Raw genomic sequence first — 10,893 nt, forward strand, 5'->3', positions numbered from 1 at the left:
TTTTGAACAGACACTCTTCAACTGTAAAGTCTTTCAAATCATTTACATTTTTATAAAAGCAAAAAAATAATTAAAATTCAAATGTAAGGTGGATCTGGACCAGGTGGACTGCAAGGTATGGCTTCTGGTGTCATCAACGGTATGAAAATGGCAGGTAAGATATTTACATCTAGTACTTTTATACTGATTTTAAACATTCAAAAGTTTTTGATTAAAAAAACAATTATTCAAAAATATTCCATTCCATTCCATATTAATTTTTTTAATTACAATTCAATAATGAAAAATACCAAGTCAATTTTTTTTTTCATGATATTCAAAAATTCTAATATCCAGCTGATATGCCAGCTAAAATGTGGGAAGCAGGAACAGGAGGCAAGTAGTTTAAAAATATGTTGAATTCATTATTGTGAATTTTTATATTATGTAAATGATAATTTTTTTATTGTAGCTATGGCAGGTGGAGCAAACATGGCAGTTAGTGGTACGGGTAGAAATAACAATGCATTATACTTATAAATATTTTAATAAATATTCGCAAATTATGATTTTCCATTTAATAAAATATTTCTTACTTTTTCTCTTTATATATAGGTAAAAAGAAGTAAAAGCAAAAACTTACTACTACCTCATCAGGATAATACAATATTGGTTTGAAATAACTCATTCATAAAACCTAACAAGAAAACACTTTTTGTTAAAAACTATTGGATTTTGCATCAGCACTGTATTTAAAATATTTTGTGATTTTAATAAATACCATGATAATTTGAACAATAAAAACTTTGGATCCGAAAAAATTAAATTTGTATTATTAAACGACAACCATTTTATAAAATATTTATTTTTCATTACAAAACATATCATATCTAATTAGCTTGATTTATCATAAATTTCGCTTTTCAAGTATTTCATATTCGTATTTTTCATCTAAAAAATTTTCTCTATAATTTTAAATAAAAAAAATAAATTGTTCAATGAAAATATACTTTTAAGAATCATTTGACATATCAGAATACAACACAGTGTAATAATAAATTTTAACAATCCATTTAAGTGAATGACAATAAAATGTACCGAAGGATTGAAAAAAGAATTAAAGCTGTGTTTAATAAATATGAAGATGCTGAATTTTTAGTGGTTATGTCTTCCTCAATCGAGTGAGATAGATTATCTTTCGGGGTTTCAGTCAATGCAAAATTTATCGTCCGCATCAAAGGATAATCCATATTCTGTGAAATACCTGAAATATTGTCATGAATAGATGCACATTCTCCTAGAAAATCATCTGTATCAATACTCCAAACCATGACTCCTGCTAATTTTATTTGCTTTACAAATTGAACCTTAAATATAAAAAATTATTAAAATAAAATTGGTGATATTGTTGAATAAGAGGAAATGAATAAAAATTGCAACAATAAAAAATAAATTTTTATTGGCATCGTTTAGATAACTAACGTTAGACGTGATGAAAAAAAAAATCTATTAATACCGTTACAAATACGATTTTCTTTTTTAAACAATTAATTATTAAAGAAGAAAATCAGTTATTAGTTATGTAGTATCATTCTATCTACGAAAAACTATATTATTCATTAATTTCTTTGTGGGAAGTTATAGTAATAGGTCCGAACCAATTATATCCGACGCATAATTACGTAACTTAGAACTGATTAGATTTGCAGCAAAATCGGCAATAATTTTTTCATTAAAATTATTTTTATTATTACTAATAGAATATTAAAAATAAATCATAAAATTTCTTATTATAAATTATGTTTCCAATTGAGAATATTAATTAACATTCATGAAATAACTGTTTTGTTATTGAATAAAAATATTTAAACATACTCAATAGTTTCAAAAATGAAAATAACGAATAATTAATTGTTCGATAAAACAATATTTAATGTATAATCGAAAAATAATTATTTAACTATTACCTTAATTCGAAGACTCTTTGGATCATCATAAATAACTACTTTATCTTTAGAAATGGCATAAGCGGCACTAGTTTTTTCATCCCATCCACATCTCCAATTTTTAGGATAATTTATTAGTTCTTGGCAAATTTCATTATAACCCATAAATCCATTTTCTCTAGTATAGTTTCCTTGAAATCCTTTATCTAAACTATCCACACCAATTGGACTTTGATTATCATTTAAATCGGATACTGCAATAAATGTTCTTCCATACATTGGAAGACCTAAAACAAGTTTAGAAGGAGGTGCTCCTCGTTCTATAAGATAATTGATGGTTTCATTAACACAGAGACGATCACCAAAACAATACAATGGAGCATTTGCTCCAATTTTTTTATCCCATGCACCATGATAATCATATGCCATGACATGAATATAATCAAGATATGTTGAGATTTTTGGTATATCATAGGCCTCATTTATTGTTGATATGTCAGCACTTATGGCTGCTGTTAACAATAAATTATTACTTTTGAATACGGTTTTTAATTCTTTTATTAAACTAACGAAGTTTTCACGATCCTGAGGTACTCCTCCACGTTTTCCTGGAAACTCCCAATCTAAGTCAAGACCATCAAATCCAAAATTTCTGAAAAAAACAATTACAACAAAAAGGTGAATAAATAAAGAGATAATTACAGTAAAAAAAAGTTCACTGAAATTGGCTTTTGAAGTATGTTTCTTTTATTATCAAATTATATATCATATAGATAACAAAACCTAATTGTTTGTTGTCTAAAAAAAGATTTTTAATCATACCTGCGTGTAAAGTTTACTTTTTCATCAGAGAATAATTAAACTTTTCATACAGGTATGACAAAAAATTACATTCAACCCTAGAGAGGACAATTAGATTACCTTCAACCACGTGTTTACTACTTGTAATTTTACACGTGGTTTGAGCTAGACTACTTTCCCTTCCTAAGTATAAAATATACTATAATCCCTGAGATTTTATCTCATTACTTTACTCCCGTGGTGTAAAATGTACTGTTTCTCATACCCCAGCTCAAAGTTTAAGTTTTCTCCCTTAGGTCGCAAAGCAATAAATTCTATCCCGTATAAAAACAGACAGCAAACTTTAATTAATGATACGATAAAAAATGATATGATGTTCTTAGTAGCAAAGATATCCTTACTTGGGTGTTTGCCACCCTTGTCTTTGGCTTGGGATGCAATTTTACACCCAAGTCAGAATATCACACTTTACTCCCTTAGTTAATAATCTACTATTTTTCAACACTGAATAATCATTATTTATTCAAATCAATATTTATAAATGAATAATGTTATATCTTTGATAACTAATTAATATTATTTATTTACCTGAGAAAAGTGAGAACACTAGTTACAAAAATGCTTCTCCGTTCAGGCAATGAAACTAAGGCTGAATAATTAGCACTCGCTTCATTCCAACCTCCAATAGCTAATGATATTTTTAAGTCAGGATATTTATTTCGTAAAGCAGTCATTTTTTTATATCCTCCTTTGCCTAATTATTGTGAAAATAATTACATATTTATTATATAATAAAAGTTTTTCCGAAATTTTAAACAAACCATAATTATCTTCTAAATCAGCCCATGGATCTAAACTTTTAATTGTCCATGTTGTAGCATTTAAACCAGCAAACGAATAAATAAGATGAGTGCAATGTTCAGGACGAAGATTATCTATTCCAAATTGACCTTTCTCCGGACGGTATTGCGCCCACGATGCTACGTAACAAACAACAGTTTTTCCATGCTTGGCTTTTGAAGAATCTAAATTAAATAAAAATATTTATATTCATCAATTTCAATAAAGATCCTATTGTTATTATTACGTGATTAAGGAGAGTTATTTAATGAGATGATTTATATAATTAACTTACAAAATGAAAAAAAACTTTGCGAAATGTCTCACAATACGTCAAGAATCTCAAAAAGAATACTTACGTAAATATATATTATTGAGTATTAAATTTCGAGTAAAGGAGACACTTGATTTTTTTGAACACAATTTACCTTGAGTTGCATGAAGTCCTAATGCATTGATTGTTAAAGAAACAATAGCTATGTAAATCGTCTTCTGTATCATTGTAATAAATTAAGTCAACAGTTCCAATTCTGTCAAAAAATATTTAATATATCAATTAGAATAAATTTAATGTATTTTTAACCGATTTATTTCAAAAACATTAAAATTATTATTATTTCTTAGTCAACTATTATTTAGTTTAAACTTTGAGATTCATCATGTTTTCCAATATATTGCATTTTCACAAAAAAATATATATATATATATATTGATTAATATCTTAAGATATATACGATATGGTCAATTTTTATACCTGACGATAATCAAATTTTATATACTCAGATAACAAATAACGGAGCTTGGCATTAACACAATCACAGAAGACAAGTAAGTATTGAGTAGAAGACAGTAAGACGAAACCTGTTGTGCTTTCTCTTTTGCCCGCGTATTTTTTTGTATTTAAAATGTTTTTTAAATGACTCACTACTACCACCATAATGTGAGAAAAACAAAGTGACAACATCTATACTATACTGGACACATGTTGTCAATTGACTTTTGAGTTGAGGTTACAAAAAAATTTTGTTAAATATATATTATTTTTTTATGAAAAAAATGCCATTAATTATCATAACAGGAACTCCTACAAGTGGAAAAAGTACTCGGGCACTAGAATTAAGAAAATATTTCATTGAAATTTGTGAAAAAAAAGTAGATATAATTAGTGAAATTCAAATAATTACAAAATCAGGTTACAATAAAAACATTCTCTATGCTGGTAAGTTCATAGTTTGAACAACATAATACTATTTATTATTTAAATTTCAACAAACAAAATTCTTTTTTATAGATTCAAAAAAAGAGAAAGCTATCAGAAATGATATAAGGTCTAGTACTCAACATTTATTGAATAAAAATGACATTCTGATAATTGATGGATCTAATTACATTAAAGGATATCGTTATGAATTATATTGTTTATCAAAATCGTTAAAAACTCCTCAATGTACAATTTACTGTGAAGTTCCTACTGAACATTCTTGGCTCTTAAATGAACAAAAGCCGGATGATGATAAATATTCCCGTGAAATATTCGATTCTTTGATTACAAGGTAAATTTAACCTAATTATAATCGAAATTAAACATAGTATCTAAAGAATTTATGTTATAGGTATGAGCCTCCAGATAGCAAGAATCGATGGGATGCTCCATTATTTTCGGTTACACTACACGATAAACTTCCTTTAGATGATATTTATAAATCACTTTATCTTGTTAAGCCACCGAAACCAAATATGAGCACAGAACCTGTAAGTTTCAATCAAATTTTAACCTCTTTTGTAATAAATTTATTCTTAATAATGTATTATTGAGAATAAGTTAATCATTATAATTATTACAGGTTCCTTTACTGTCGACGAACACATTATTTCAACTAAATAAGATAACACAAGAGATAATAGACGTAAGTAATGTACATAAAATAAAAAATGAATATCAAACATAATTTATTTAATGTTTCTTTTTAAGGAAATTTTGGAAGCAGAAGCATTGGGCATTACTAGTAATATTAAACTCAAAAGATTTAATTTATTCGTAGAACGTGGTGCTAGCGCTTCCCAATTATCCAGATTGAAACAAAGCTTTTTAAGTTGCAGTAAAATGTTACAAATGAATACCGAAGAAATTCCATTTTTATTCGTGAAATTTTTAAACCAGTATTTATAAAATATTAAATTATTTATAATTTACTTGGTTGAATATAAACAATATATAATAATAATAATATATAAAAAAACTATCCCTATATTGAAAATCCTTTTAAAATTTCAGAAAAAAGTCGATAAAAAGTCCAGAACTATTTAATATTAAATCTTTGAATATTGCCATTGTGAACTTGTGAAAAGAATAAGTTCTGTCTACATATATTTCGTATGTTAAGTAAGATAATTTACAATAATTGTATTGCATATCACAATTGTGAATTGTATCTTTTTATTTTTATATAAAACTATAATCGTAAATTTCATTATAATTAGATAATTGAAGGTAAATAGTTAGCTAAAAAACAAAAGTAAAAATATTTCACAATCAGTCAAAGAATTAATAGTTCTATTATAATAGTACTATGTTAATAAATTATATTTTAAAAACAGTACTACCGAGTAATTATAATCATAATTTTAACTTAAATAAAAAAAATAAGAAGGCACTATTAATTTCATATTAATGATAATGTAAATTTTACTTTTTACGTAAATTACTATTTGTGCTAGTTACTTTTTTTCATCTTTGTACCATTTTTATTTGATTATTCATTTTTACTTGCGTTGAAAAAAATCGTTTACAGAAAAAAAAATTATTTATACCTATAATGTAAAATGAAAAATTATGCTTTCAGTTGAATTTTTTGATAAATCAATTTTTGTTCACGCTAGCTCATATTATCTTTCATTTGAAGAAAATTTTGTTCATGTACTCCATTCGTATCCAATTCGTTTGTTATATCAATTGCTGTGAGTCTATTTGGTTTTTTGCATACAAAGTAAACACTGTTATATTCGCATTGAAGCATACTGTTTATATTTTGAGCATAACGTGTTCTTACTTGCGTTTGTTCCTTCTATAAATAAAAAATACATGTACAGATCTTGATAAACAATAACAAATCATCAATTATTACCTATTAATAATAAAAATTACCTCAATAATAAATCCAAATCCTTTAATTACTTGACGTATTACTTCATAACTTGGCTCAATAGAATCTTCTCCAGGCATATCACTAAAGTGATACAATAATGGACCAAGATTAATCCAAAGACCTCCAGGTTTGAGAATTTTATAAATTGTTTCAATAAATTGTACTATGTTATTAGCACAATCGATGAAAAAACAAGTAGCAATACAATTCCAATGTTCATTCTCATTGTAAACCTTTTTTACACCAAACTTATGAATTATTTAAAATTCTTTTTACATAAAATAAAATAATGGTACCTCTAAAAAATCTCCAGCAGTCATGGAAAATTGTGCATCTTCTGGTAAATCACTCGGGTTAACATCCGGAAAAAATACATCCTGAGTTTGATGCGATGAACATAAATTGTTCATATATTGATGAACCCAAGGATAAATTTTAAATGAATTAACTTCCCTACATCTTTATTAATAACTTTAGTAATTGATTAATAATAAATTTAAGTAAAATACTCGAAAATAATTATATTTACTTATTAAGAACGAAATGTGAAGCGAACAACATGAATAATGAAAATTCATTCCCTTGACATCGGTAACCACGTTTTGCTATTTCATATGCAAGTCTTCCAAGTCCTGCACCAGGTACAAGAATGTTTATTTCTGAAGATGTACTAAAATACCACTTACAATTATATTACATTAATTATTACTTTCTATTATAGTAAAAAAAAAAAAAATTAAAACTTTTAATTACCAATGCTCTGATGGAAATTGCCTTATAATTTCATCAATAATAGGCTGATAACAAGTTTTCCTTTCATCGATTCCTTGGATACTCCAATCTCTAACCAACTGCTTAATTGTTGCTTGGACTTTTTCTTGGTCCGCCAAAATTGGTCGAGGATTCAGTGTCTGCAATTAGACCTACCTATATATCAGTACGATGATAATGAATTTTTATTAAAAACTGAATAAAATGATCGCAACGAATTACTTTTCCTTCAAATAAATACAATCGAATATATATTACATCTATGTGTATTGCAATATATTATAATGATTTCTTCAAATATATTAGGATAAACTACAATTGTTATAGATGATACATGTAATATTTTTATGCAGTGTCCTCAAAAAGTGAGTTTAAATAAAAACTATGTTATTGAAAAATGAATCATAGCTTATTTCAACTAACTTTTGGAGAGCACTATATATTTATCACTTATAATAACTTCAATAATTATAAAAACTAATAGAAAACGCAACAATATTTAAAGTGTGTGAAAACTTTTTTTATCCTCTATAAATTTTCTTTTTTTTGTTTATTTAAGTAACATTAAACAAAAAATTAAATATGAAATAGTAATATCAAACGTTAGAAAAAAAAAATTTAGAATATTGCTTACACTTTCATTTTGATCATTTGGTGGGCTGACATTTTCAAAAATGCAAGGCGCACCTCGAGTTATTAATTTAATAATTTCTGCATTGTGCTCAATACACATTCTGACTTGTTGTAAATGTTCACGGTAATTTACGAGTAATTGTTGATGGTGTGATGGCAACGAATTAAGATAATTTTCTGTTTTTCTTATTCGTTGGAGAGAATGTGGTCTAAAAGAACAAAATTATTATTAATTATTAGATATTAAAATATTCAGCTTCTATCTTAAATTCTCCACTCATCATGAATTCATCGTTTTTATGATTTTAAAAAATGGAAATGTGTAAATAACAATTATTTTATATGTTTATTTTTAAACAATAAACAAATCAATGATAGTATATATAATTTTTTTTTTGTTCAAAACAAAAGCTGTGCAAAACAATGCAATATAAAATGCCAAAATTATCGATTAATTAATTCAAATAAATGAAGAAGCATCTTTATTTATACTAATAAATTTCAATTACTTGTAGTGTTTGAAAGCCGATACTATTCGTTGAAAATGTTTTCGTTCTTCTTCATCTTCATATGTACTACACATTTTTTTTATACTTTTATCATTTATACTTTCCATTCTTAAATATTAAATATATGTTAATCCTTTATATATTTATTTATTTATTTATTTATTTATTTATTTATCATCTGGTATGTTTTTGGCACTAAATGAATTATTTTTATCTCGATTTTTACTCTGAATTTTATCTTGCTTTTTTGTCTCATACACTCCACAGTCCAACTAACTCTAACCTAACTGATTTAACGCCAATTTTATGCAGAATACACACGTGCAAATAAAATACTGTAGAAAAAACGATTTCCAATAATTCCCGAAACATGATTGGTTGATTCTGTTACTCTAAACTCAATTTACCATCTGATTCGTTCTATTCAATTTATATATACATTCACACAACTAAACATAACCTTACATCTGTTGGGTCATTCTATTGTTGTTGTGCTTCATACACATGTCTAACTAACGTTAGAAATAAAGAAATAGTGTAAGGGATGAATCATTACACTGACAGAAATTTTTTCCGGTGGCGAATTATACAATTTACTTGTCCCCAGTATAAAAGTGATAGGTAAAAAAGTTTCGGAAGGCAGGTAAAGAAAGTACCTGGAATCAGTAAAACTTCGTTTTAAAATGAATAAAAAAAAAACTTAGTCTAAATACAGAATATACCACTCCTGAGTAGACTACAAGCGGTTGAAGAAGTAAAAAGTATACAAGTTTTATGAAAATAAAGTACTTGTATTTAAGGCTGGGCTGAAGTCAGAAAGGCGACTGATTCCCCCTATCCAAATACATGGGATCGGGAAATTTCTAATTTCTTCGCCAATTTACCATTATTTCTATAAAATTAGGTACCAAATTACAGAGGAATTAATGCCGGACTGACGTAAACAACAATTTTTTGTATATAGTGAATATTTTTATTAAAAAAATTAGAAAGAATAATGAAAAAATTATGAATTGACTTGCCGCGCTTAAATTTCAAAATGGCGGCCACATCATTCAGATGAAAAATCACTAATTATTTCATTTTTATACGTTTTTCGCCCAAAATTCGTGTTTGCGTCAGTCCTTGCCACCTGTCTGAATGTTAAAAAAATCAATTCATAGTATAAAATTGAATAATTTAGAAATAATTAGAAATCTTGTATTCCAGATGATATTCTCCGGAAAATTAGTTTGAAAAAATTCTGATAGGTGACAGCATTATGCTCGCAGATGACCTCAGTCATCCATATTGAAAAAATGCTCAATCCGTATTCAGAACTGATGGTGCCCTGCATTTTGGCGAGTAAATTCTGTATGTGTGTGTACGGGTAATATATGTATGTGATGTAAACATAGTGTATCACTTTACAATGCCCTACACTTTGATGACTATTGCAGTTAGGATAAAAAAAAATGATGATACTCATTTAACATTAATTAATATAATACCTGCAAATAACTTCAAATACATATATTCATCCATTATTATCATTTTTATTAGGTATAAATGTTAATAAGGAAGCTCAATTCCAAGTCGGCGTATCCAAGCATGTAGTATAAAAACAAATATACATTAACTCAATATCGAGATTATGCTGGCCATGTGGTTAGGGCGTCAGAGTTCTATTTTGCCGGGCAGGGTTCGATCCCAGTCATAACCAATTTTTTTTTTCTACTTTATTCGTTAGATTAGCATGTAATTATAATATTGACATGCTATAATTAATCTTTTATAACAATTTGATTTTTTTTTCTCTTTATTCATTGAATTTATTGACGCTAAGTCGAAAAATATTTGAACAGAGCCATAAACTTTCTTTTTGTATAAATACATTGATAATAGCCTGTGTTTAACAACTTATACATCTTTACATGTATTAACAATGTTATGTTATTAACAAGTTAATCATATTATTATCAACATTGAAAAGTAGTTTAAACAATCCGTGGCGAGTTCCGGCACTTCGCTGGCAAGCTCTACCCCCACTCTCTATGCCCAAGCCTGCAGCTTATAATTTTTGAGCATATATAAATGTTTTGTAATCATAATAGCTCGGTGGTTAGCGCATCGGTCTTTCATTTTGATGGGCAGGGTTCGATTCCAGTCATGGTAAAGTTTTTTTTTTTCTTTTTCATTTGTTAGATTTGCATGTAATTATAATATTAACATGCTAAAATGAATTCTTACCAACGATTTGATTTTTTTTTCTCAATTATTTATGTAATT

The 10,893-nt window shown here is 26.9% G+C and overlaps 3 protein-coding genes across 5 annotated transcripts; 1 reads left to right on the plus strand and 2 right to left on the minus strand.

Moving 5' to 3' along the window:
* Nucleotides 1–781: 781 nt before the first annotated feature.
* LOC118071250 (probable chitinase 2) lies at nucleotides 782–4,468 on the minus strand. Of its 2 annotated transcripts, none has more exons than XM_035090296.1 (6): nucleotides 4,321–4,468; nucleotides 3,926–4,096; nucleotides 3,548–3,751; nucleotides 3,315–3,480; nucleotides 1,947–2,577; nucleotides 782–1,346 (listed from the first exon to the last, which is right to left on the minus strand). In XM_035090296.1, the coding sequence occupies exons 2-6, from the start codon at nucleotides 4,065–4,067 to the stop codon at nucleotides 1,053–1,055; spliced, it is 1,437 nt and encodes a 478-aa protein (XP_034946187.1). In that variant the 5' UTR covers nucleotides 4,068–4,096; nucleotides 4,321–4,468; the 3' UTR covers nucleotides 782–1,052. The 2 variants fall into 2 exon arrangements, with proteins under 2 accessions (XP_034946187.1, XP_034946188.1); XM_035090297.1 differs by having other exon boundaries at nucleotides 3,995–4,096; nucleotides 4,321–4,466.
* A 106-nt stretch (nucleotides 4,469–4,574) lies between these two features.
* Nucleotides 4,575–5,802, plus strand: LOC118071253 (protein KTI12 homolog). Its single transcript, XM_035090300.1, has 5 exons — nucleotides 4,575–4,785; nucleotides 4,858–5,119; nucleotides 5,180–5,318; nucleotides 5,411–5,473; nucleotides 5,539–5,802. Exons 1-5 carry the CDS (start codon nucleotides 4,614–4,616, stop codon nucleotides 5,734–5,736), a joined length of 834 nt encoding a protein of 277 aa, XP_034946191.1. The 5' UTR covers nucleotides 4,575–4,613; the 3' UTR covers nucleotides 5,737–5,802.
* On the minus strand, nucleotides 4,925–9,443 carry LOC118071252 (carnosine N-methyltransferase). 2 transcript variants are annotated; one of them, XM_035090299.1, is made up of 9 exons: nucleotides 9,348–9,443; nucleotides 9,091–9,281; nucleotides 8,118–8,325; nucleotides 7,466–7,623; nucleotides 7,242–7,382; nucleotides 7,009–7,171; nucleotides 6,712–6,945; nucleotides 6,378–6,631; nucleotides 4,925–5,316 (listed from the first exon to the last, which is right to left on the minus strand). In XM_035090299.1, exons 2-8 carry the CDS (start codon nucleotides 9,129–9,131, stop codon nucleotides 6,443–6,445), a joined length of 1,134 nt encoding a protein of 377 aa, XP_034946190.1. In that variant the 5' UTR covers nucleotides 9,132–9,281; nucleotides 9,348–9,443; the 3' UTR covers nucleotides 4,925–5,316; nucleotides 6,378–6,442. The 2 variants fall into 2 exon arrangements, with proteins under 2 accessions (XP_034946190.1, XP_034946189.1); XM_035090298.1 differs by lacking the exons at nucleotides 9,091–9,281; nucleotides 9,348–9,443 and adding an exon at nucleotides 8,626–9,080.
* Between the last annotated feature and the right edge of the window lie 1,450 nt (nucleotides 9,444–10,893).

Source organism: Chelonus insularis, unplaced genomic scaffold, assembly GCF_013357705.1.
Source record: "Chelonus insularis isolate UGA/USDA-ARS -01 unplaced genomic scaffold, ASM1335770v1 contig_76_pilon, whole genome shotgun sequence".
NCBI classification, from domain to species: domain Eukaryota; kingdom Metazoa; phylum Arthropoda; class Insecta; order Hymenoptera; family Braconidae; genus Chelonus; species Chelonus insularis.